Source organism: Odontesthes bonariensis, chromosome 24 (assembly GCF_027942865.1).
Source record: "Odontesthes bonariensis isolate fOdoBon6 chromosome 24, fOdoBon6.hap1, whole genome shotgun sequence".
NCBI classification, from domain to species: domain Eukaryota; kingdom Metazoa; phylum Chordata; class Actinopteri; order Atheriniformes; family Atherinopsidae; genus Odontesthes; species Odontesthes bonariensis.
The window spans coordinates 3,475,190-3,502,480 of NC_134529.1; the positions used below are offsets into that span (position 1 = coordinate 3,475,190).

Below are 27,291 nucleotides of genomic sequence, written 5' to 3' on the forward strand. Positions count from 1 at the left end.
TGGGAGTTTTGGCACTAGATGGCAGCAGCTTCTGCAGGAAAAACCAGCTCCGTGTGACTGAAAACCAGGTTTACATAACCTGCTGTGTGTCTTTATCAATGCTTTTCCCATCAGGTGAAGAAACTTCTGTGGTTGGTGTTTTCTTTTAAAGACTCGTGCTGTAAGTCATTTAACTTGGTTTTCAAAAAGGGGATTTCTTACCCAAATGTTGAGAGTACTGTGACGTTCACAGATAAAGATCGATTATTTATTGTGTTTATTTTGATGTACAGCACTTTGGTAACCTTTGTGTTTATTTAAAATGTGCTTTATAAATAGATTGATTGATTGATTGATTGATTACTGTAGTTAAGATATTTGCAAACTGAAGAGTAGTTAAAAAGGGTTGGGAAACTAAAAAAAGTATTGTACTTCATTGTGGTGTTTTGTTTTGTATTAGCACTTTATGTGATTGAATTTATTATTTTTTATTATTATTTTATTTTATTATTATTATTTATCATTTTTAATTTATTTTCTAATTTAATTTCTTTCTTTTGTATGTACAAATACTTTTATACATTTTATTTTTTATACATGTTCGAAAATAAAAATCTATCAATCAAATCTATCAAAAACCTGAGAGAGAGCACAATTAAATAATAACAATAATAAAGTGAGAGGATGAACAGTCACAGCTGGACCAAAGGAAGCTGTTTATAACAAAGTTTCAGTAAGAATTGGAGTGCTACGGATAAGTCCTGCTTTTATTTACAACATTTACTGTCTTTGGTTTTTCACCTATTCATTTATTTGGAGTCGTTTCCAGATGATCAGCTTCTACAGTGAAACTTTTGGTCAAAATAAAGCTCATCAGCGTGAAAACTTCCCTCTTTGCTCTCTTGTTTTCACAGCAGAGAGAAGAAGAGGTGAACCTCGTGTCATTATTTCACGCTGATGTCATGAAGCCGGCTCCACCCATGTGTGCCTGCTGTGTGCATGGAAGCAGCTCAGCGAGCAACTGGACGTCTTTCATCTGGGTTTCTGCCGGTCTTGGAGGCGTGTAACCGCACCTCCGCTCTCTGACGTCAAACCGCTTCGCTGCGAGGGAACACAAAAACAACCGCAGACCAACCAGATGGGAGAGAGAAGTCCCAGTTCATGTGTCCCCTCCACCTCTGAGCCTGGACCCAGCGCTCCCAGGAGGCCATAACTGCTGATGTAATGAGTCCAAGTCTGTCAGGCTTCTTGCTTTTTGCTGCTTCTGCTCAGCTGAGGCTCAGACTGCACAATAAACAAAGACTGAGCACGCTCACACCCTGAACATCCTGCTGCAAAGACCAACCTGGCATCCCACCTCTTCTGTTTAACTTGTATATGCTCCCTTTGGGTCAGATATTGAAGAACTTTAACATCAATTATCACAGTTATGCAGACGATACACAACTTTATGTGTCTCTGTCACCATGGCGACTGCAGCCCAGCAGACGTACTGTGTCAGTGTCTGGAGGAAGTAAACACCTGGATGAGAGAGAATTTTCTACAATTAAATGAAGACCAAACTGAGATCATTCTGTTTGGGAGCAAAGAGAAGAGGGTCAGCGTTGGTAAATATCTTGAGACTCGGGACCTTACAATCACTGACCAAGCTCGTAACCTCGGAGTGTTGATAGACTCAGATCTGACTTTCAGCAGCCACATCAAAGCTGTCACCAAGGCAGCTTTTTTATTCAGAAACATCAACAGAATTAAAGGTTTCCTCTCCCAAACAGACCAGGAGAAACTCATCCATGCATCCATCTCCAGTAGACTCCATCACTGTAACGCTCTTTTAATTGGACTTCCCACAAAGAGCATTAAACATCTGCAGCTCATCCAGAACGCTGCTGCTGGAGTTTTAACCCGGACTAAGAGATCTGAACACATCACAGCAGCTTTAAAATCTTTACTCTGGCTTCCAGTCAGTCACAGAATAGATTTTAAAAGCCTGCTGATGGTTTACAATCTGTGATCTGTTCAGAGAATATAAAGCCAGCAGAGCTCTGAGATCCAAGGACTCAGGTCAGCTGGTCCAGTCCAGAGTCCAGACTAAACATGGAGAAGCAGCATTTAGCTGTTATGCTGCAAACAAGTGGAACAAACTGCCAGTGGAGATTAAACTTTCACCAAATGGAGACATTTTTAAATCCAGGTTAAAAACATTTCTGTTCTCGTGTGTCTATGCATGAAATCTGCACGATATCTTTGAACTTATCTGGACTGTTGCTTGTTTTTAAATGATTTTATTTGTTTCTCTTTATATTCTTTTATGTATTTTTAATGCTTCTTCCACTCCCTACTGCAATGCTTTTATTTTATATAAAGCACTTTGAATTGTTCTGTACATGAAATGTGCTACAAATAAATTTGATTTGATCCGATCCAAAACTGTGTATTTTCTGGTATGATGCGTAGCCACGGCAACAGGAAAGTTGTTAAACCTGTAAGCCCAACTAATATCCTGGAATAAGACCCCAAATCGAGATGAGTTGAAGAGATTTCCAGGATGCAGAGCAGGTGGAAAAAGGAGGAAAAAGTTCAAAGCATTTCTTCCCTCGATCATCATGGGAAATGTGAGATAAATGTTGGATAAAATGGACGATTAATAAAGTATTATTGAACTGAAAAGAGCCAAGATGTGCGCAGTATTTGCCATTCATGCACGAGCAGGCGGTTCAAAGTGATAGTTTCCTCAGAACAACATGTCAACATTTCTGTTCTCATGTGTCTATGCATGAAATCTGCACGATATCTTTGAACTTATCTGGACTGTTGCTTGTTTTTAAATGATTTTATTTGTTTCTCTTTATGTTCTTTTATGTATTTTAATGCTTCTTCCACTCCCTGCTGCAATGCTTTTATTTTATGTGAAGCACTTTGAATTGTTTTGGACATTAAATGTGCTTTATAAATAAATTTGATTTGATCACACATGTCGTAAAAGATGACAAGCTATAAGTTTATTAATCACACCAACAACTTATCTGACACAGCAGACATCTTTTTACAGCAGCCAAACAGCTGCATGACCAACGCAATCAAAGTAAGAACATATTTCAGGGGTGTGTTTAAGAGCTGAGAGTGAGCCAACATTCACAAAACATCTCAAATATGTTCATCCTTTAAACAATTATAACTGTGATCAACCTGAACCAGAATGAAAAGAAGAAAAACGTATAAAGAGAGCACATCTGTAAAACATGTGGAGGTGGTGTGCAGGCGTGGACTATCATCATAGTACAATATAATGTAAATTATCCATATACCCTATATTTCTTATTGGTTCAGTCTGCTCAGTTAAATTTATTTTTACCTTTATTGTTAAATGTACAAATCTGTTTTTATTTAGTTTACTGATGTTTATTATTATTACTATTATTATTATTTACCCTACTCTTCATACTGTAGATTTGCATATAGCTGATGTTTATTCTCTATTTTTATTCTATTCTATTTGCTTGTTTTTACTTTAATTGTTTACATACCTTTTATACTGTACGCTGTTGCAACACATTAATTTCCCAAATTGGGATGAATAAAGCATTTATCTATCTATCTATCTATCTATCTATCTATCTATCATCAACGAGTCGCTGCTGTTTTCTGATGTGACAGAAGACAGAAGCATGAATTCTGGAGTGTCCAGGGATAAACTGTCAGCTCCGATTCAGCCAAAGGCAACAAAGCTGGGTTGAATTCACAGAAGAAAAAACAGGCAGAGAGCCACAAAGAAGTGGAACATTCTGGGTTGGGATCTGATCTAAACCCGATCGAGCTGCATTTCACCTTCTAAAGACGACATTTAAACGCAGAAAGATCCACAAACGTGAGGACCGCTGCAGTAAAGTCATGGCGAAGCATCACAGAGGACGGAAGCCATCTATTGGAGACGTTTATGAGTTCCAGAGCGTTCCTTGTATCAAAGAGATGTAATTATAAAAACCTTTTCTCAAAGCCAAGTCTAAACCAAGAATGTTTTGATAAACAGCTAAAAATAGCAAAAAAGTTCAATCATAAACTGACAAAATATAAGTTTGAGAAACAAACTTTATGAACTTGAATCCACTTATCACTTCTGTTGGCTTACATGTTGAACCAGAAGCACCAGAAGCTCTACAGTTTGGATTATGTGGTCAAACTATTCAAAGCCGGAAGAAATTCTTCTCCGATGTGCAGTTAGTTCAGACTCTGAGACTAAATAAGAGAAACTCGTTTCAGTTTTCTACGTCTGAGCAGGAGCTGCTGGAATGTGACGAGTTACATTTACTTGAGTAAGTTTTTGAAAACATTATACTTCTAGGAGTAGTTTTAAATCTCTATACTTTTTACTTTTCCTTGAGTAGATGTGTGCAGCAGAAACTGTCCTCTTACTCTGCTACATTAGGCTACAATGAGCTGGTTACTTTTCTTCTTACCTCTTTGGTATTCTACGCCTCATTATTTTTATCCCCCCGCGTACGCCTCATTTTAATGTTTTATTCTGACAGAGAGAGAGACTTCCGCCAAAGGCTCTACCACCTGACTGTGTTCCACCAATCAGACGCAGCCGTGCAGTCTGGTCACGTGACCATACTCGATCTCAGCGGCGGGACGGGTTAGCTTTAGCATTAGCAGTCGTAGCAAACAAACAAAGAAACAGATGAAAAATGTCAGAACCAACGGTGGGAAATGAAGACGCAGACGAGGCCTCATACTGAAAGCATGTTTACCTTACAAAGAGTGAGAAACAGCAGCTACATTATGTGTCTTCTGTGGCAACCAAAACAAACGCACATTTCAGCAGAAACTCAACATCTAACTTGAGGAAACATGTAGCGCTAAGTTTCCTAAACTCGTTTTTCCCCCCATGGATAGGTGAATGTTTGTTTTTTAGGTTACATATGGGTTACAGATGTTTTAAACATTTCCTAAGTCTCTTATTTTTTATTGAAGTTCTTGAATTTACCTGGATTATTTTAATTTAAGCTATTTTGTAATTCATTTATTTGATTGGATGAACTCTAATTTGCCTAAAGATGATTATTTAGTATTTTTGTCTGTCTGATTGAATGCTTGTGATAACAAATAAATCAGACGTTACTCAACAGTTACTCAGTACTCGAGTAGTTTTTTCACCAAGCACTTTTTTTTTTACTCTTACTCAAGTAATTATTTGGATGACTACTTTTTACTTTTACTTGAGTCATATTATTCTGAAGTAACAGTACTTTTACTTGAGTACAATTTTTGGCTGCTCTGCCCACCTCTGGACGGCACACAGAAGGGGAGTAAAGTCCGACTTTGGGCGTTTGTGTCTGCCTTTCTCTTGCGAGTTCAAGCTCACGACACACGGTTGCAGATGTCAGAAAGTTCACTGTGTTTGTGTGCGTACTTGGATATTTTCCATGAGCAATGGCACGATTATCTTGGCTATTTTTATAAGCCGGCCCCTCAGGTCCGAAAACACCCTGAGCTGCAGTAAGTCATCTCAGAGGGGATTTAAGACTCTCTGCCTCGGCCCTTCATTCGGTTCCTTTGGCCTGAAACTTCCATTTCTTTTATCAGGACTCGGAAGGAGATGTTCGGATATTCTACCCCGATTTCCCCCTGAACAGCAGATGTCTTTGTCCATCTGCAGAGGTTCGAACACACACAGTTTTTCTTATTTAACGAGTCGAACACGAGTGACCTGTGAAAACAGCGAGTGCCCTCTGTGGACCCCCACGGCAGCGTGGGTGGTCCACCATACTCTCCATCCCCTAATAATAATAAATTTATTTATATAGCACCTTTCATACATAAAATGTAGCTCAAAGTGCTTTACAAATAAGATCAATATACAAAGTAAATAAAGTAAAACAACCACAAGAACAACAAAATAGAGCACAACAGAGAAACAACAAATGCAATATACAAATAGTAATGATAATAATAATACAATCCATAAAACTAGTAGAAGGCGAGGGTGTATAGATGTGTTTTTAGCTGCTTTTTAAAGTTTGTAATATCTGTTGACTGACGAATATACACTGGTAGAGAGTTCCAGATTTTTGGTGCATAAAAACAGAAAGCAGCTTCACCCGTCTTTTTGTATTTCATCCTAGGAACACTTAATAAATTATAATTAGATTGTGTTTGATACATAAAGAAATATAACAGTTTTAATATATTTATGTGTTTATATCCACAGTGATCGTGCTAAATCCACGCTTTGCTTCTCGATAGCAAACCTCGTGTTGGATGCTCATCAAAGTAATGGCATCCAGATGCAGCAGTTTATTACAACGTGTTGCTGAATCAGCAGGTTTGCACGTAAACACTGTGCAGAACATTCCTTTTATTTTGGTCTGTTAATATGTTCTGAAACAATGTGATTTTCTTCTGGGATTAAAACTGAAACATTCAGTGAAATGAAGTGTCAGCACCTTTGGTCTCTAAGGGGTTACGGTCAGTGGATTGTTCTGTATGTGTAGTCTTATTTCGGTTCATTGCTGAGACATTCGAGCCCATTTTCACCATAAAACATGTATTTTACATCTAATTAATCACATGATTTCCCTGATTAATCACGATTAATCGCATTTGTACGCAGAATCCAAAAATGAATCCAAAAGTAGCGTATAGCTTTTAGCATTTAGCTTTATTTTAAATGTGCTGCCATATGAATGAAAGTGCCATAACATTTGTTGTGCAAACACACTTTTAACATCAGCATCTTTCTGTAGTTTTTATGTAGAAGCCTCGCTCCACTGTCTGTTTCCTTGAATGACTTGCTGCTATCAGTTGTGTGTTTTGCCTTTAAGTGATATTTTAGACTGGAACTACTACGCTGAGAAGACAATTCAACTTGGCAGTGTTTACAGATGACTTTGGTTCTGTCGACTCCGCCGTCTGGAAGAACTTTAACATGAAAATGGCCGAGTAAAAGTTCCGTACCCTTCTCCATGTTTGGTGGATCCGCCGATTACTTTCTTTTCCTGTTCCACAGCAGACAGCAGCAGACTTTTACAAAATAAAAGCCTGTGAGCAACAGACTTTTACAAAATAAAAGCCTGTGAGCAACAGACATTTACAATAAAATAAAATAAAATAAAATAAAATAAAATAAAATAAAATAAAATAAAATAAAATAAAATAAAATAAAATAAAATAAAAAATTTATTAATTAAAAAACAGGGGTGGTCCGTGGCGTAGTGGGTACAGAGGCTACAGTCCTCGCTGCAGCTGGCCCCGGTTCGAGTCCCGCATCGGACGGCCCTGTGCTGCATGTTGTTCCCCCTCTCTCTGCCCCCTGCTTCCTGTCTCTCTGAACTTTCCATTAAAGGCACAAAAGCCCCAAAAAATAATAATACTTTTCTTCTTTTTTTTTTTAAAGGCGTTAATGCGCAATAAAATATTTATCGGCATTAAATAATTGATGAGTTAACGCGATAATAACGAGTTAACTCGCCCAGCCCTAATTTTACGTTAATGGTCAAAGCAAATGGAGTGTTGAAATCCATTTTTCAACCTATTTTTTTTTAACATCCAAACCAAACATGTGAGAGTGAAGCACAGTGAGGAGTTACAACTGACAGCAAATGAAAAAGGTCTCAAACTGGGTTCTTCAACATCAGAGCTGGTGGACTAATACCTCCGTCCGCCCCCTTTGAAGTCCTCATGACTGTTTGTGGCCAAATTTAAAGTATCCTGCGTCTCCATCATCGTGTGGTGAGATCTAAGCTGCGTCTCTGTAGTTAGAGAGAAACACAACCATTCTTTCCCAGATTGGATATTGTGAACTGAACTGGGGTTTAAAAAATAAAGCGTTTTGCTTCTCAAAACAATATGCGTTATATATACGAAGGGAGAGAAAATAGGGCCAAGCGATTGTGAGGTCTGACTTTTTCCTGGAGAATGATTTTGTGATGCAAATGTATTGCTCTCTGCACGATATCTTTTAACTTATCTGGACTGTTGCTTGTTTTTAAATTAATTTAAATGATTTTATTTGTTTCTCTTTATATTCTTTTATGTATTTTAATGCTTCTTCCACTCCCTGCTGCAATGCTTTTATTTTATGTAAAGCACTTTGAATTGTTTGTACATGAAATGTGCTATATAAATAAATTTTATTTGATTTGATTTGATTTGACTCTGTTGAATGCATATTGTTTTGAGAAGCAAAACGCTTTATTTTTTAAACCCCAGCCAACTAGCCGGACTACCTTCATCAACACCAAAACGAGTCTGGAACTCTGCTCACAGGACGCAGCAGGGGGTAAGAAGATGTTCAGAAATGATGTTGCTGAAATGGGATGTTACACAGCTTCATGTCAGAAGAGGCGAACTGTCCCTTTAAGAATCAGTCAGTCGCATTTTCAAGCTATTTGGATTGAACATTTCAAGGCAAGTCCTCATCTTATTATCTAAGAAAAACAAACAAATGTTTAGCTGTTTGTTACTTCTGTGAAAATTTCCCCACTTTTAAGCTCCCGTCTGATTCCTGGTTACAGAACATGCATCAAACGTTCATGACATCCTCCCACAGGTCCAGTGTTTTGTTACATTCGTGCTGATTTATGAGATAAACGGCGCCATGTCCCTGGCTGGGATTCCCTCGCCTTTTTAAAACCAGTCACACGCGACGTCACAGCAGAGCGCGGTGTTCCTCACCTGGTGTTGATCAGTCGCAGCTCTTTATGTCCGACCGACCGACCGGTGGATTTACTGCTTACCTGCAGAGCCTTGAGGGGACGGGCACACCAAGATTCTGGCTGGAAACGAGCTGAAGCTCAAGCTGCAAAGATATAAAAAACAAACCGTCAACAAAACTGAGTTTAAAAAAAAAAAGATGAAGAAAATAATCAGGATTTTAGGTGAGCCGTCAGAAAACAGCGTTATTGTCGTTTAATGGCAATAATTAGTAGATGAAAAGGGAGTTTAAACAGAAATCATCAGAATTAAATGAGTATTAGTGTTATTTCATGAGCATCCAACCACCTGAAGGCCTAAAAAAGGTGCTCCTCTATCAGCAGAGAACAGAAAGCTGCTGTGAGTCAAAGCAGCATAAAGTCCTTCTTATATTTCAGCTAACAAGAAGCACTGTAAACCGCTTTGCTGCAGGTCAGGAATTTTTATTGTTTTTCCACACATCAGATCAAGGTGACAATATTTTCATGACCAAGGGGAGCCGGACTTGTTTTCTGATGCAGTTAAATTCTGGGGGGGAGGTTTTCTGACATGTATTCTGTATTTTTGTTAGCTCTGTTTGTTTTATTTAACAGTGAAATGGTTCTTTTCCAGCCCGATCCCACAGAAAACATTAAATTAAACGACCTTGTAATACCCTCCCAACAGGAGTGATTTCAGAGACACGTTTTCCTCCAAGAAGACATTCTCCAAGCAGTCAAAAGTCGAATAAAAATCAGATTAATGCGAAACTTAATCCACACAGAAACTGATGCGTCAAAGTGTTGAGATGAGCTACACTTTGCATGCTCTTTGAGAGGTTTCCTACAAGCAGGCAGATGTAACGATCCGCTTTAGTTCATCCTGTTGAGCATCTTTAAATGATTTCTAAGTACATTAAAAGATTTTTATAAACCTTTCTGTCTCATCTTTGTGGATGTTATTACTCCTGCACACATGGAACCCAACAGGATATTTAAAGTCAGGATAATCTGCACATTAAAACGTTGCTGACAACAGAAATATATATAATAAAACATCTGGACTCTGACACTCACAACAGAGAAGGGGTGGAAGTAACGAATTACAAACCCGTTACTGTAATTAAGTAAATTTTTGGGTACTTTTATGAGTATTTTCAAGTGTGTAATTTTACTCATACTTGAGTACATTTTACACCATGTAATCTACTTCCTGCTGAGTTCGCCCACAATTTGAATTAATATTCAAACAGTCAGATTTTTTCTTTTTTCCAATGCATTTCATACAGGTGGATCCAATCAAATGTCTGCTACTGACGAAGCACTAAAACATCCATCGGTTAAAAAGTAATTAATACTCTGAGGAGTTTTGAGAAGAGTACTTTGTACAAATTTGAGTACAAATGTTCAGTCCTCTTCCCACCTCTGCTTCCTGTCATCTGGAACCAGTCTGCCTATTCTCCTCTGACCTTTCATATCAACAAGGCATCTTCGCTGTATTTGACATATGTATAGAATATTTAGAACATTTATAGAGCGTGCGTACTGTACATTAATCTTTCCTAAAAAGCTCATTTTGCGTTAAAACGTTAAATTTCAGTTAATTTGCCTTCATTTTGACAAAAGTTAACACGGTACTAGCGGCTAGCACCAACGGAAATGTAATTTCTGGTCCGTTTACGCGTTAGCGGACAGCGGAAATTTTCCGTTCCGCCAATAATTCGAATGCGACTGAAATCGAGACTCGTCAGACCGGGGCTGTGTTAGAAACCACATACTGCATACTACATACTACATACTTCCATACTGCATACTGTATACTACATACTACATACTACATACTTCCATACTGCATACTGTATACTACATACTGCATACTACATACTTCCATACTGCATACTACATACTACATACTACATACTTCCATACTACATACTGCATACTACATACTTCCATACTGCATACTGTATACTACATACTGCATACTACATACTACATACTACATACTTCCATACTGCATACTACATACTGCATACTACATACTTCCATACTGCATACTCATCGATCAGACAGTATGCAGAGCGTTTACCCACAATGCATTTCGCTCCTGCCCGAGCCGAAATCAGCCGGCCTGAAGCTGATTTCTCTTAAGCTCTAAACTCTGTTAACTTTAGCAACATTTGAAACATTTTCAGGTGAGAAAGTAGTCGTTTAGATCCCCAACGTGTTGAAAACCTGACAAAATACCGGCTGTTTACCATTTTGTTCCCACGAATTCGGCGCTACTAAAGCTAGCCGCAGTGAGCAACGCACTTCCTGTTATTTTCACAAAATAAAATACCCGTTGCCTTTTATCATAGGGAAAGCCATTACCATACAATTGGTGCTTTTGTTTTGAAAACAGGAAGTGAACCTAACCTCGTTGTAGCTTGCTTGAAACTGCCGTTTTGACAGGAAATGACGATCGGCGACGTCACGTTACGTTGCATCTTGGGTAGTTTGAGTATGAGTAGTAACCTCATGATGCATACCCAACATTTCAGAGAATCTAGTATGCATCCGGGAACTTAAAAAAAGTTAAAGTTAGTATGAGTAGTAGGAGAAGTATGCGGTTTCGAACACAGCCGACAATCTCCCATTGTCCAGTTCTGGTGAGCCTACTTGAGTACTTTGTACTTTTACTTAAGTATTTTTTTTAACATACTTTTACTTGTAATTGAGCACAAATTTTCAGAACTCTTTCCACCTCTGCAACAGACCCAGTGTGAGTCCATCATGCTAACAGCAAACTAACCCTTTCATTCCAAAACGTCAAAAAATGTAGTTCATCATGGATTTATTCCAAATTTGCAGGCAAAAGCAAACATGGCGAGCTTCACAGGATCCCTTCCTGCCTCTCCTGCTCTGATTCCCGCACTTTCTGCCTGATTGCCTCACCTGTTCACCCACTGATTGACTGATGACTGATAAAAAAAACCATGTGTGCATCCAGAGCTCCCTAAAACCGATGTATTTATGTGAAACGCCCATTTCCCAAACAAAAAAATAGTTTAATTACTAAAATTAAACAAAAATACTAATTATCAACCAAAAAATAAGCAAATAATATAAAACAAATATAAATGATTTAATAATTTAATAACTAAAAATAGAGAAATAGCTCCTACAATGAGCTTTAACTATATATCCATGAGCCAGATGTTTCAGCTCTCTCAGCCCCACATTTGGATTTGGTGGTTTTGTTGAGGATCTTTTTGCGAGAGCTCTGCTCCTCCTCAGCTGAAGTCTTCACGGCTCAAAGAGGAAAGCTTCCGAAAACAAACACCTGATGTTAAACGGGATGCGAGGGACTCTGTAACATGAAAAAAAAACTCATAAAGAAAGCCTCTGACATCTGTTTCCTTCCCCTGGTGACTCCTAAGAGTTCACCGTGGGGTTGCATGGAGGAGGGAAACTCTGCCAACAGAATCTGTGGGTTTAACTGTCGGCAAAGACATGGATGGAGACGTTAAATATGGAACGTCACTTTCAATTAATTGATAAATACACTTTTAAAATAATCAGTTAAATCTATCACAGACATCCTGAAATATACAAATTAAATATAGCTGCATTAAAATGAGTTGAATAAAAACATTTCCTTGTAAGCTCTCAAAAAAAGTTGGTTAAGTTGGGTGAAAAGGCCAAAAAAATGAGAAATAAACCTTATGTAAGAACAGTGAAAACACAGTGGATATATCAATTTTCTACAGATATTTCCTGATATAAAACTGATGCTATTATATAATGATAGACATTTGCCATCCAATGAGCTCTCACATCAGCCCAGTATCACAGAAAAGCATTAAATATGAACAGAAATAATAATATCTGCACTGATCGAGCACTGTTTGTGTAATTCAGTTGGACGAGCTTAAATCACACAGGGGGGTGGGGATCTGCTTGCAATTTGTTTTTTATAGTGCCTTGATGTTTTCTTAAGCTTAACCATCTCGTTTGTAACACTCAACCTTAACCCTTGTATGGTATTCGGGTCAAATTGACCCGTTTCAAATTTTCAAAAGAAGAAAAATGGTACAAATATGAATTTTTTTCTGCCTGAATCTCAACGGCCTTACAGCTTATTTTCTGTGATAAACATGCTACTATACCCCACACATTTATATCCTTCATATAGTCTTCGGGTCATTTTGACCCGCATACACAGACACACACGATGTTATATTATTATCATCAAAGCACACAGAAGCTGTCTGTTCTCACTTTCTTTTTTAGATGTAATTCCATAACATTGTAAAAATCTAAAATTTTCTTTATACCTGCACATCAAGGAGGTGAGACAAAGAGATAAATATCTCTAAATCCCAGTACAGTCTTCCAGCATCAGTATGACCAAAAGATTTAGCTGCCAGAGGGCTTTGGAACTCATATTTGAAGAGAGTCGGGCACATAGCGATGTGGAAGAGGAAGATGTTATCAAATATGAGGATAATTTAGATCTGAATGGGAATTTGAAGATGACCTTCACTTGGAATTTGCACCACCGGTGGCCGCTGGAAGAGCCTCACAGACATATTTGTCTAAGAATGGACAAATTTAATGGTACTCATCCCCAATGACAGAGCCACAATGTCTCTGAAAAGCTTCCATGTATTCCATGTTTTCTACAAGATCAGCATGATGTATGACACCCAAATATTGAGTCCAGTAGATTTTTAACATCAATTATAACCTCATGACAAAAAGAGTTGTCACGCTTCCATTGTAAATTGTGTTCTAGTAGAGACTGATTGTATTCATTAAACATATATGTTATCACAGTTGTTTGAAATTTAGATAAAGACAATATATGTTAATGGTTTATGAAATACATTAGACCGTTTGTCTAACCCGTAAATTGCTTTAGAATTAACACAAAGCTTCCCTTGTTTGCATGATATACAATGACAAGAAGGTCCATTCTATTCAACTGTCAACAGTTATTTTCATGATACAAACTATGAATATTGTGTCTATGAACCCAAATTAATAGATTGAAGATGAGCTGTTATCTTAAAACATGGAACATGGACGTTGTTGTGGCCATTTATGTTTGTAAATCATAAGTTCTATCAATTTAGTTTTCTTTGGGCAGTTAGAATATACTTTAGTTAGTTTGGAATCAAAATCTGTAATTCATTTTTACATTTGAAATTGTTTAGATTATTTTGGTAACTTTAAGACCTTTAATTAATCAGAGAGATTAAGAACACACAGTGGGGGGCTTTTTGTTGGTCAAATGTCCGCTGTGAAGACGGGAGGTTTTGGTAAAAAAACATTTTGACCACTTTTTGAGCTTGTAAAATCAGATTAAGTTAACTTTCATTTTTCATCTAAGTTTTTTTTTTTTTAGAGATTTTTAGTTATTGTTTTGTTCATATTTTTTGTTGCAAATAAACTACATATATTTTTTTAAATAATCAAGTCGGAAGTGCGTGCAAGAATCAAACCACCTGTTGCCCCCCACGGCCTTTCTTAGAAAATGTAGTTTTGGAAACTTAGAAGACATTGTGGGTTGAAGAATTTCAGTAAAACTTCTGCAGACACCTGATATATTTTCACTTAAAGGGTCGAAAGTTTATTCAAACTTTTCAAAAGTTTTAGAATCTGAGCGTGATGGGTTGCTTTGGTTGTCTTTGCGCACAACCCAGGTGTTTAATCCCATTCCCTTCACATTTTCAATGCACCCTCATTGAGCGCCTCGTTGTTTCATGGCAGGGTTTTTAGATGCAATCCGTTCAGGCCTGTCGGGGCAGGTGGAGGTGGGACATTTCTAATCCAGCAGGCCGGGACCGCAGCTCCAGGTTAGGCATGATCGACCTGCTCTCCCCACCTTAGACTCCCTCCTTCACTCTTTCCCGACTAAATATTTTTATTAACATTTATTTTTTGGGCTGGGCGAGTTAACTCGCTAATTATTTAACGCCGATAAAAATTTTATCGTGCATTAACGCAGTTTTTTTTTCTTTTTTTGATTTCTTTTATTATTGTAAAAGTCTGCTGCTCACAGGCTTTTATTTTGTAAAAGTCTGCTGTTCACAGGCTTTTATTGTGTAAAAGTCTGTTGCTGTCTGCTGTGGAACAGGAAAAGAAAGTAATCGGCGGATCCACCAAACATGGAGAAGGGTACGGAACTTTTACTCGGCCATTTTCATGTTAAAGTTCTTCCAGACGGCGGAGTCGACAGAACCAAAGTCATCTGTAAACACTGCCAAGTTGAATTGTCTTCTCAGCGTAGTAGTTCCAGTCTAAAATATCACTTAAAGGCAAAACACACAACTGATAGCAGCAAGTCATTCAAGGAAACAGACAGTGGAGCGAGGCTTCTACATAAAAACTACAGAAAGATGCTGATGTTAAAAGTGTGTTTGCACAACAAATGTTATGGCACTTTCATTCATATGGCAGCACATTTAAAATAAAGCTAAATGCTAAAAGCTATACGCTACTTTTGGATTCATTTTTGGATTCTGCGTACAAATGCGATTAATCGTCATTAATCAGGGAAATCGTGGTATTAATTAGATTAAACATTTTAAATTGTTGCCCGGCCCAAGTTTTTTTATTGTATTTTAAAAACCCACAAGTTCTCTGAATACTGGAACGAGGACACGTGATGCTGAGGGCGTGCTGAGCGGCTGCAGCATGCCTGGTGAGAATCAGAGCGCAGCAGCAGCTCAACACGCTTCAGTGGGAACCTGTGCAGCAGTACCGACGAGGAAACAAATGATTCTCTGCACTACTAGAGAAAGCAACGCGCTGCGAAGAGTTAAGCTCCACAGTAAACAGGTAAACTGCTGAAGGTTTGTGCCCAGGCGGGGTGATACCTTCAGGGGAGAAAGACCTCCATCTTAGTGGGAAATCTGAGATCTTCATGCAGCCGGAAGAACCACTTCACCCCCCCTCACCGCCTCCTCTCTGCACAACAACCTTAAAAGCCTTTCGATGTTAACCCACAGGTCAAATATGGTGAGTTTCTGTTCAAGCTTCTAAACCATAAGATTTGCAGGGGATGAACAGATTAGCAGCACAGGTAGAGACGAGGTGGATCCACAGAGATGTGCAACAGACTTCTTCAAATACTCACAGCAGATCGTTTTATAAACTGGGATTCTTTTAACTCATGAAGACACCTTGAATCAACAAAGTGTCAAAGGTTTAGGAGGCTTCATTCATCGAGCCGTTTTCCTTACTCGCTATAACTTATGGCGCTTTTCCACTAGCTCGCTTCGGCGCGCTATTGCGTGTTTCCACCAGCACGCCGTACCTGCAACCGGCACGATTTTCCGTACCACCTCAGCCCCGGTTCCAAGCGGGCCGAAGCGTTACTAAAACGTGACGTCAGCCGACTGCCTTCCACTGATTGGCCGATGAATGTCGTCACTGGAAGCGTCATAATGCGGATAATAAAAGCTAGCGTTAGCAATCGTTAGTTTACCTCCAAACGTCGTCTTTTTGAAGCTCGTAACAAAACTCTCCGGTACTTTTCAATACCGTTTTGTCTGGCGGCCAGGAGTCTTCTCTGGCTCTCTTATCTTGCCTTCTGTGCGACAAAAAGCCACAGGGTGAGCAGCAACACGCGCAGCCGTGTTACCACAACCCCGCCCACGTTGAGGAGGCACGAAGTATACTCGTTTGTCATGGAAACACAACCACACCGAGCCGTGCTAGTGGAAAAGCGCCATTATTCAGGATCAGAGGTACTGCAGTCAATCCAAGCCGTCACAGGGCGAGAGGCGGGTACACCCACCCCAACTGGACACACAGGCTGTGTTCGAAACCGCATACTACATACTCATCGATCAGACAGTATGCAGAGCGTTTACCCACAATGCATTTGGCTCCTGCCCGAGCCGAAATCAGCCGGCCTGAAGCTGATTTCCCTTAAGCTCTAAACTCTGTAAACTTTAGCAACATTTGAAACATTTTCAGGTGAGAAAGTAGTCGTTTAGATCCCCAACGTGTTGAAAACCTGACAAAATACCGGCTGTTTACAATTTTGTTCCCACGAATTCGGCGCTACTAAAGCTAGCCGCAGTGAGCAACGCACTTCCTGTTATTTTCACAAAATAAAATACCCGTTGCCTTTTATCATAGGGAAAGCCATTACCATACAATTGGTGCTTTTGTTTTGAAAACAGGAAGTGAACCTACCCTCGTTGTAGCTAGCTTGAAACTGCCGTTTTGACAGGAAATGACGATCGGCGACGTCACGTTACGTTGCATCTTGGGTAGTTTGAGTATGAGTAGTAACCTCATGATGCATACCCAACATTTAGGAGAATCTAGTATGCATCCGGGAACTTCTCGCTTACTCAGACTCAAAAAGTTAGTATGAGTAGTAGGAGTAGTAGGAGAAGTATGCGGTTTCGAACACAGCCTCAGAATCATCCTCACAGTCAACTTAGAGTCACCAATTAAACTAACATGCCTACTTTTGGGCTCTGGGAACATGTAATTTTACAGAAAAGGCTCCAGATGAAACTCGAACCAAAACAACATCTTCTTATCTCAGCAAATCTGAGAAAAGGGGGCATCAGGTTTGGATGATTTGTTTTAAAAGCAAATGCTATGAAAATCTATAGTAGTGTGGGAGAATCAAGGAAAAAAGCCTCATAAAAATGCTGATGTTAAAAGTGTGTTTGCACAACAAATGTTATGGCACTTTCATTCATATGGCAGCACATTTAAAATAAAGCTAAATGCTAAAAGCTATACACTACTTTCGAATTCATTTTTGGGATTTTGCGTACAAATGCGATTAATCGCGATTAATCAGGGAAATCATGTGATTAATTAGATTAAACATTTTAATCGTTGCCCAGCCCTAATTTAAAACCATCCCAATGAATTTCACACCACCAGGATTAGCACAAACCTCCCAGTGAAAACTATCACCAGCTGCCATCAGCAACACCGCAGATCACTCAGAAGCACCCAAAGACGAGCTGGAAGCGGGAAAACGTGCCTGAAAATCCCGGCTGAACTGTTCTGAGGGAGTGTCCGGGGTTAAAGAGGGCATGGCAGCTAAGTGTGAGGCAAGAATACGTAGAGATAGAATGGATCTGAGCACATTCCCCTCCTCTGCTGTGTCCATCTGTCAGCAGCCCGCAGCAGCTTCACTCATTAAAGATGCTATCAGATAGTTTTTTCTTGATGGAAGAGATCCAGATGAGACATCTGTGGGAGCCTTTTGGATCCAGACCTCTCATTCTTACTCATGGACAGTCATTCTGTAGTTTTATCAGATCAGCATCTTGCTACATTTCCTGCATCCTTTTAAATGTGTTACTGCTGATTCACTTAGATCCTCACACAGAGGATAAATCCTCCTAAACATATCGAATGGTGATGTTTTTGCACTGATTTCCTCTGAATAACAGACCAAACATTACTGGAGGAGGTGCTGGGCCTTTGCTAAAGAACATGAAGATGAAAACTGATGAAAACTGAAGGTACATTCTGAGTCAGATGAGAACAAAACAGCTCAAATGGGGTCCAACGTGTTTGGGGGTCACAGTAAATGAATAGAAGATGAGTCCCAGACTTCCAAACTGAGGCCTGGACATGTTTGCTGTACGACCTTTGAGGCAACAAACGTCACATGACCCTGAAAGGATGAGATTATTGGCTAAATTACAATCAGAATGAGCTGAGCGAGGGTAATTCTCCTTGGATATATGGCGGTGAATGAATGGGATCAGAGGCACAAAGCGTGTCATACCCCGGTATGATAGGTGGCGCTGTACCCATTCCAGCTGTTGCTAATAGAGCCACTTCCTGTTGACCTCTTCACCACCAACAACAACAACAAACTCAGGCATTGGAGAAAGATGGAGAACGCAGAGCCAGATGAAGCTACGTCCCTCTACATTTGCTCTGTGATGAGCTGCTTGTTGCACAAACTCGATGCCCAACGGAGCATTCTCCATCGCGTTGTTTGTTTCTTTCTGACGGCGACAACAACAGGAATATCGTCTCCTTTGACTTCCGGGTCACGACCCCGGGAAAACATCTGGAGCATGCGCAGAACGCAAAGTCTGATTCACCACGAGCTTCAGCGTCTACAAGCAGGTTTAGAGTGACTTTCAACCCAGTTATCTCGGGGTCTGAATCTGATCCGATCCAGTTCTTAGTCAGATTAAGGTGTCTACATGCACTTAATAACTCAGTCTGATTGTAATTTAGCCAATAATCCGATCCTTTCAGTGCCATGTGACCCCGCTGAGTGCCATAGGAGTGGGAACAACATACTGCAGCACATCATGTTTGATCCGTCGAAGATAATCTGAGGCCGGATGGATTAACAGCGCGTCCCCAAACAGAACATTTCTAATCAAAGCCGTCTTCTTTGGTCTGGCAGGGTGGATGCGAGCGGGCGGAGAAGGTTTTCCACCTGCTGGTGACTTCACCCCAACACTGTTAATGCTTCCAAGAACAGAACAAAGGGATTTCTGCATAACGGGGCCCCCTTCAAGTATTAAATGCTGCTCAAGTCAAACCAGTTCCTGAAAGTACCTAAAATGAGGTTTTCATGTTCATAAATTGAGTTTTAATGTCGCTGACAAAATGAAGGCCTAAAAAAACACATTTGTAGCTCGATTTTGAACCTAAATAAAAGCTGGAACTGACTTCTGGTGGATGCTTGTGACACAAAGCAGGTAATGGAGACGAGAACTGGGACTTAACCCGCTTCCTAAAAGACTCAAATATTTCTCAAAGAGATGGTTCGAAACAATGAGCTGATGTTTGCTCTGTCAGCCCGGGTCTCAGCAGGGCTCAGAGGGTTCAGGTATTAATGGGTGGCCTCCTGTTTGCTTTAAGCTGTTTGCTGATGGATCATCTTACACCAGATTATCTGCCGTTTACCTGCAGAGTGCTTCTCTTTCACAGCGAACAGGCACGAAACCGGTCTTGGTTTTCCAAGTTTGGCTGGTTTTAACTGAGTTTTTTTAAGCTGAGTCTTCAGTGAAAAAGGTCAGAAATTCACTTTACACAGATGAGCATATTTCTCACATGAGCCGGACACTTAAAAGCGTCTTTTTTTTCCATTGAAAACACCCATGGTTGCTGTTTAGGTCCTCTTTGGAGGACTGAGCAGACTTCTGAGTGATACGTTGTCCTTTTCCTCATCAATAAACATTCAAAAATGATAGAAAAACTGATTTTTTTGTAAGAAATGAGCTATTAAACATGTTGGATGTTTAAGTTCATAATAAAACGATCCTGATTTGGGCTGCTGTTGCAGCCAGTGTGATAGAGAACACTTCTGAAGGGAAGAATGAGTCGAGTTCAATACCAAAACTGTCTGGAAATAAAACATTATTTCATCTGGGAAAAGAAAAGAAAAGAAAAGAAAAGAGGACAGATCTGAGACACCCATCAGTCTCGGCGGTTCCCCACCCGAGTGTCAAACGTCTGTGGACAGAAGGAAGAAGGAGGAAAATCCACCAAAACACGAACAACTTTACAAACTGGGAAACTTACCGGGCAGGTAGTGAAGAGCCGACTCAGCCAGGTGCCATTTTCCTTCTTCTGTAGCTGAACTGCAAACACTTGTGTCCAGTTTAGAACTTTTGGAAATCCACAGTAAATAAGATGCTGATTCACCGTTTTTATGCAGAACAGCCGCCTGTTTGCAACTTTTATCACTCGACCTTCTGCAGAAGATGGATTTTTTTATTAAACACGTTTCATTCTTTGCCTATTATTTCAGAATTATTATATTCTAGATGTTAACCCTTCCTTTTGCACCATCACCCAATCATATTGTCTACATCCATCCCTCCCTGTTAATGAGGATATTTACTGATGATCATATTCTTTGTGTATAAACGTTTGAGTTAAAGTTCATGAGATTATTAATATGAATTTTTACCATCTAACAATTTAAAAAAAAAATATCCTTAAAATACAGTTTGAAATAAATAAATATCTCCTGAGTTGTTCTATTGCATCAAGTCTTTAATAAGCACATTTATAGAAAAATATAATCACAGTTTTTCCAATATGTTTTGCAAAATGGAATCGTTTCAGAAAAAAAAAGAAAAAGATTTCTGAATTCCCCGAGTTCTTGCTTCACCTTTTCTTCTTCGACCTGATCTGCAGAGTTTCTGCTTTTCCCAGTGAAGGAAAAAGGTGAGTTTAGTCTTCTTGCATTTCCGCTGCGTCATCATGAAGCTGAAGATAATCTGAGCGCAGAACTGTGGCGTTTGTTCAGAAAGAGTTTCGGATCCTCTGAAGGGAAAAAAGAAAAGAGAAAAACTGTCACCACTTGGCTCATCGCTGTCATACCAGCATCCAATTTATTCTCACTATTAAGTTCCTGTTTCTCTTTATCATTATTATTCCGCCAGTTTTCAGCACCTAACTACTCCTGCATACTTTCAGCTATTTCAACAATCTTGATATCAAAACGTTCAGCTCTGTCAGCAGATTCCTGCTATCATTTTTGGTGTTTTTAACTTTTACACTTTTTAAGATATTCAACTTTTATTCAAATTTTCCCGTCATTCAAATAAATGGAAACAGCTTTCAGCTCTTCCAAATCATCCCCCTCTTTCCAACCTAACTACTTCTGCATGCTTTCAGCTAGAGACACCATTCAAACTTTAAATGGGTCACAAGACATTCAGCTATTACCAAATTGTTTCAGCTTTTTCAAATCTTCAGCCAATTTTGAAACATGACAGTTTAAAAAACATGAACATTTTGCTCCTTCTTGATTTTTATGAATGAGCACACAGTTGAGTGCGTGCTGATAAGTTTCACATTTTTCAGTTTTTTCAAACAAATTCCTCTAACTTTCATACAGTTTAACTTAGAGAAACAAATTATACCTTAAAATGTAGGAAAATTTGTCCTCTTTCAGCCAATGTAACTACTAAAGAGCTCACATTTACAGAATTTCAGCTATTGGCGTTGAACCGAGATCAACCTCTCAAATTCTCTGACTAACTCCAAGTTTGGTAGTACACAAAAATCACAAAATTCCTTCAACCAAAACAGTTTTTACTGCTAAAATTTAACTATTTTCAGCTTTTTTAGCATGGTCAGCTATCCCCATTGAGCTCATAAGCTAGTTCAATTAGTTCCTCTTCAGCCAACCATTCAAAAAGCATGTTCCCTTCCAACAGGAGATGTATTCTGATGTCTTATTCTCTTATTTTCTGTGGACGTAGATGATAAAGTATCACCATATCAGAATAGGAAGTGAAAAACTGGAAAGCTTGGGGGGAGTTTCACATGTGACCATCAGCACAGAGACCTGAGCTCATCTCTTCTGGCTATTCTCTCCGTGTACACAGAATTTTTTTAAAGATACTTTAAGGTTTATTTTCCCCAAATTTTCATTTATTTTAGTCCAGAAAGGACCTCAGAAGTTGAGAAAAGAGGAATCACACCCTGAATACAAAGTTAAAAGTACAGATTCATGCATCCACATCATGTTTCGTGCATTCTGCAGACGGGTCACACATCAAGCTAGAAAATGCAGATATGCAACGTGCAGAAGGTACGGGAAAGCTATGTGAAAAGCCAGTTTCCTCCACCCAAACACACAGTTTTCATACCTAAATCTATTCGCATAATGAGTGTCAGCGAAAGTAAAGGACATCCGTTTGCATCTCCACCACCACATCCTCCATTTCTCACTTTTCAAACCTCTAAACACAACATTTTAGCTCGATTTAACTTGCTGAGGACGACCGAGAGCGTCTGAAATCTGCAGCTTGTGAAGCTGGATGAAATCAGAGCAGATTAAGTCCTAAGAAACAACCCCCTGCTGAACATCGTTAACAAATTAAACATTAGACAGTCTGGTTTGTAACCATCCAAAACCTTTTCCCCTCAATAAAAATGTGAGCTGCTTCTTCTTCTGTGTAAATTTGGATCATTTTAATCTCAACACGACAAACCCTTCTTTCTTAAAACATACATTAGTGGTTCTTCAGGAGACAAAATGCAACATTTAACAGGAAATAAATCTGCTTTTATAGCTTTAAACACGAAGTACTGAAGCTTTTTATGGAACTTTGGTTCCAAAACGTGCAGTTTTCGGCCAAAGCCACAAAAGTCCTCCGCTTCCACCCTGCATTAAGACCGAAATACATCTTAAAATCAACAATAGGCTGGAAGAAAAATACGCCATTCAGGAGCAAAGACGTGTGGAATCTGAGCCCACGGTTTGAGAGTATTTGGTGAAAACAGTGGCTGAGTTTTCCTCCAAGTAAAACCGTCCGATTGGTGACAAAACAAAGAAAGTAGAAATGGTCTGACCTCTTTGGAGAAGTCTAACAGATGCTGCAGCCTCCGGTGGGGCTGCGGAGCTCAAACAAAGGGTCGGACTGGAACTCAAACTGGGAGCCAGACCGGGGGACTGGGGCTGCCAGCGGTGCCCAGTGTTCACGCAGGTTGCTGCAGGACCTCCGTACAAACCGCACTGGTTCGGGGAAGAATACGCACAAGCCGGGACGAAACCGGACAAACCGGACGAGGCCTGAGGAGGAGAGCGAAACAACGAGATCAGAACGCATCGACAAAGCAGATCTAAAATATAAAGCTGGAATACATCAGTTATGGAGCATCTTAGGAGATATAATATATATATATTCACATTTATTCATTTAGATCCCAGTTCTTTAAAACTCATGTCTGAGCCTAGTCTTACCCAATAAAGATAAATTATGTGATGGAAACATTTGACTTTCTCTTGTGGTTTGCATCCTTTTTTTTGCATTTTTTTTTTGCATTTAAAGGACTCACTACTTATATTTGTGTATTTTATTTGCATTTTACTGTCCCTGCTTTTGATCTTAATATTTGTCTTTTATCCCACTGTAGCACTTTGATATATTGTTGTAAATGTAAAGTGCGTTATAAATAAAATTTATTATTATTTTTATCATCCAAAAACGTGTATTTTCTGGTATGATGCGTAGCCACGGCAACAGGAAAGTTGCTAAACCTGTAAGCCCTACTAATATCCTGGAATAAGACCCCAAATCGAGATGAGTTGAAGAGATTTCCGGGATGCAAAACAGGAGGAAAAAGGAGGAAAAAGTTCAAACCATTTTTTCCCTTTGATCATCATGGGAAATGTGAGATCAATGTTGGATAAAATGGACGATTAATAAAGTATTATTGAACTGAAACTGATGGAAAGAGCCAAGATGTGGGCAGTATTTGCCGTTCATGCAGGAGCAGGCGGTTCATAGTGATAGTGATTGTCAACATTCGTGATCCTAAACACATGGTTGGGTTTAGGAGTGCTGGGTTTATCCATCCTGTGATGCATGAAACATTTAAATCTCAGTTTCTGAGCACTGCGACTCCAGGGCTGGGATTTGTAATTCTTCATTCTAACTAACCAGCATTATAATAAAGGGACTTTTGTTGGTTAGGATGAGGTTAAAATTAGTCACAATTCATAAACCTCTTTTCAGAAATCTTAATGTAATGATTTGGAGGTTTCAAGCTGTGCTAATTGGACAGTTTTTGAGCCCTAATTGTGATTTTTAATGCTGCAGACTGTTGCATCTCTGACACTTTCCGTGGCGAGACTGCGCCACCTGACTCGATTTACCTTCCAGCAGACTGCTAATCCTGTTGTGTTCGAAACCACATACTACTCCTACTACTCATTCTAACTTTAACTTTTTTTAAGTTCCTGGATGCATACTAGATTCTCCTAAATGTTGGGTATGCATCATGAGGTTACTACTCATACTCAAACTACCCAAGATGCAACGTAACGTGACGTCGCCGATCGTCATTTCCTGTCAAAACGGCAGTTTCAAGCTAGCTACAACGAGGGTAGGCTCACTTCCTGTTTTCAAAACAAAAGCACCAATTGTATCGTAATGGCTTTCCCTATGATAAAAGGCAACGGGTATTTTATTTTGTGAAAATAACCGGAAGTGCGTTGCTCTCTGCGGCTAGCTTTAGTAGCGCCGAATTCGTGGGAACAAAATTGTAAACAGCCGGTATTTAGTCAGGTTTTCAACACGTTGGGGATCTAAACGACTACTTTCTCACCTGAAAATGTTTCAAATGTTGCTAAAGTTTACAGAGTTTAGAGCTTAAGAGAAATCAGCTTCAGGCCGGCTGATTTCGGCTCGGGCAGGAGCGAAATGCATTGTGGGTAAACGTCTGCATACTGTCTGATCGATGAGTATGCAGTATGGAAGTATGTAGTATGTAGTATGTAGTATGCAGTATGTAGTATGCAGAATGTAGTATGCGGTTTCGAACACAGGAGAATCACATTCTTTTGTCACTTTTTGATATGCAGGACTATTGAATAATTGTCCTAACTTCCCTTCCAATCCAGCCAGAGTAGAATCAGAATCTCTTTATTCGCCAAATGTACACGTACACAGGAATTTGACCTGGTGTAATGGCGCCGAAGCATATTAAATAAAAGGTTAGCTTAGTGGAAACAAGTAAAAAAAAGAAGTTGTGCCTTAGAAAGGTTCAGTAGTTTGATCCCCGACCTCCTCGGTCCACATGAAGAAGTGTTCTCAGGAAGTTCCATTTAAATGGAGACCTAAAGCAATACTAAAAGATTAATTATTTTGTCTCTTGTTTGATAAAGTTCTCTTTTCTACTTTTGTGTAAATCAGCAGAAATACAGAAAAACCTGAAAAACTCAAACCAACAAGATGGATTCCTCCTTCAAAACCTCTGAACAGTGCCGACTCTCACAGCTGTTTTCTGTTTATTCAGACGGAAAATGTTCAAAATGTTCTCTCCAGGAATGAGCATCCAATCAGAGCAGGAGGAAACCAGAAGAAACATTTAACGTTTTACATGTTAAATGTCTTTATTCACAATCAGTTTACAAGCTCACATAGTTTAATCCTTCATTCATACTCTGATAAATTAAATGGGAATGTTTCTTATTTACCTGCTGTGGATATTTCAGGTTCAGCTCACCGCTGCTTTTCTCTGCAGGAAACTGTCTGCTGCTCACTCCCCATTCTTCCACTTTGGCTGAATGTCCATCAGATCCAGACAGAACTATAAATAAAACAGGTCATGCTAAATTAGCAGGAATTAAAAAGTACTTTTTCCTCAGGAAACATGACTTTAAATCCGCGGTCATTTTTGAGCATTCATAAATCAAAAAGCAGACAAACTCCTTTTTAAATCGACATCGTTTCAAATGTTGATCTTTTAAAGCAAATGTTGTAACAAAGTCTGAATAAAGTGGGAAGTTTTAATCAACATTACTGTTTTCAGGGTGTGTTTTATGTGCAGAAGTTTGAAAGATCTGAACTCATCAGAAAGTACATTTACTATCGGATTATGGCTGAATTAGGGGAAAAGGTGATGAAACGGTTGACAAATGTTTGTATTTTTATAGAATTTATATCTGTGATTCATTTGTAAAATGGTGGAACAAAAGGTGAGAAGTAAATGTGTTCATTCTGGATTTTGGTGGTTTTGTTTTAAATAAAAATTCAGTCTTTTTTGTCACAAATTTCTAAAAGAAGCGATAGTAATTTATTGTAATGCTTTCATTTAAAATGTTCAACATTTTGAATATGAAATCTGCACGATATCTTTGAACTTATCTGGACTGTTGCTTGTTTTTAAATTCATTCAAATGATTTTTTATTTGTTTCTCTTTATATTCTTTTTATGTATTTTTAATGCTTCTTCCACTCCCTGCTGCAATGCTTTTATTTTATGTAAAACACTTTGAATTGTTTTGTACATGAAATGTGCTACAAATAAATTTGATTTGATTTTGATTTGAACATTTTTAATAAATAAATCGAAGGTTTTTAAGGTAAAAATCAAGCGTTTAAACGTTTAAATTAATATTCTTTAATTTCGAGATGAAACCGAGTTTTAATCAGCAAATGTTTTAAAGTTTTAAAAATGCACAAAAGTGGAGGTTAAAATCGAAATAAACGACACCAACCTGGCGGCTCCCTGAAGGCGCGGAAGCCCAGAATATTGTTCCAGCTCTGCGCAACGTCGGTTCTGGTCCCGGTTCTGGTCCCGGTGGGGGCCTCGGGTCCGCTGCAGGAGGAGAACGGGCATATGTGTCCGTACTGAAGCTGCACCGGGGCCGCGTTGATGCCATCATACTGCTGGTGTGTAAATGTCCCGACTTTATTCCTGAGGATCCGGCTGATGGAGCTGACAGACGGCACGTTGGACTTATCGCACACCCCGTCGGAGAGCAGCCGGTCCCGGATCTCCCAGGCGAAAATGCCCGGGTCCCCCTGCTTGTAGTCCCGGATGCTGTTGACCACGGCGGGGGTGGTGACCCGGGGCTTGCTGCCGCCGATGGCCCCGGGCAGGATGGAGCCGGTCTCGTGGTACCGGGCCAGGATCTTGGAGACGCAGCCGTGGGAGACGCGCAGCTGGCGGCTGATGTCGCAGGGCCGCATGCCGAGCTGCGCCAGCTCCACGATCCGCAGCCGCACCGCGTTGGGCAGCGGGCGGCCGTTCACGAACAGCCCGCCCAGCTGGTTCACCTCCCCGTAACTCTGCTCTGCACACACGGGACACGGTTCATCATCCAGCTGTGAGACGGCAGCTGGATAATACTTCAGAAAAATCACCGTTTTCATGCAGAAAATAAGAAATT

General features: G+C 39.6%; 1 protein-coding gene across 1 annotated transcript; it reads right to left on the bottom strand.

Annotated features, from left to right (window-relative positions):
- Positions 1 to 928: 928 nt before the first annotated feature.
- Positions 929 to 27,274, bottom strand: pax1b (paired box 1b). Its single transcript, XM_075459778.1, has 4 exons — positions 26,617 to 27,274; positions 25,594 to 25,706; positions 22,965 to 23,184; positions 929 to 1,080 (listed from the first exon to the last, which is right to left on the bottom strand). The coding sequence occupies exons 1-4, from the start codon at positions 27,272 to 27,274 to the stop codon at positions 929 to 931; spliced, it is 1,143 nt and encodes a 380-aa protein (XP_075315893.1).
- Between the last annotated feature and the right edge of the window lie 17 nt (positions 27,275 to 27,291).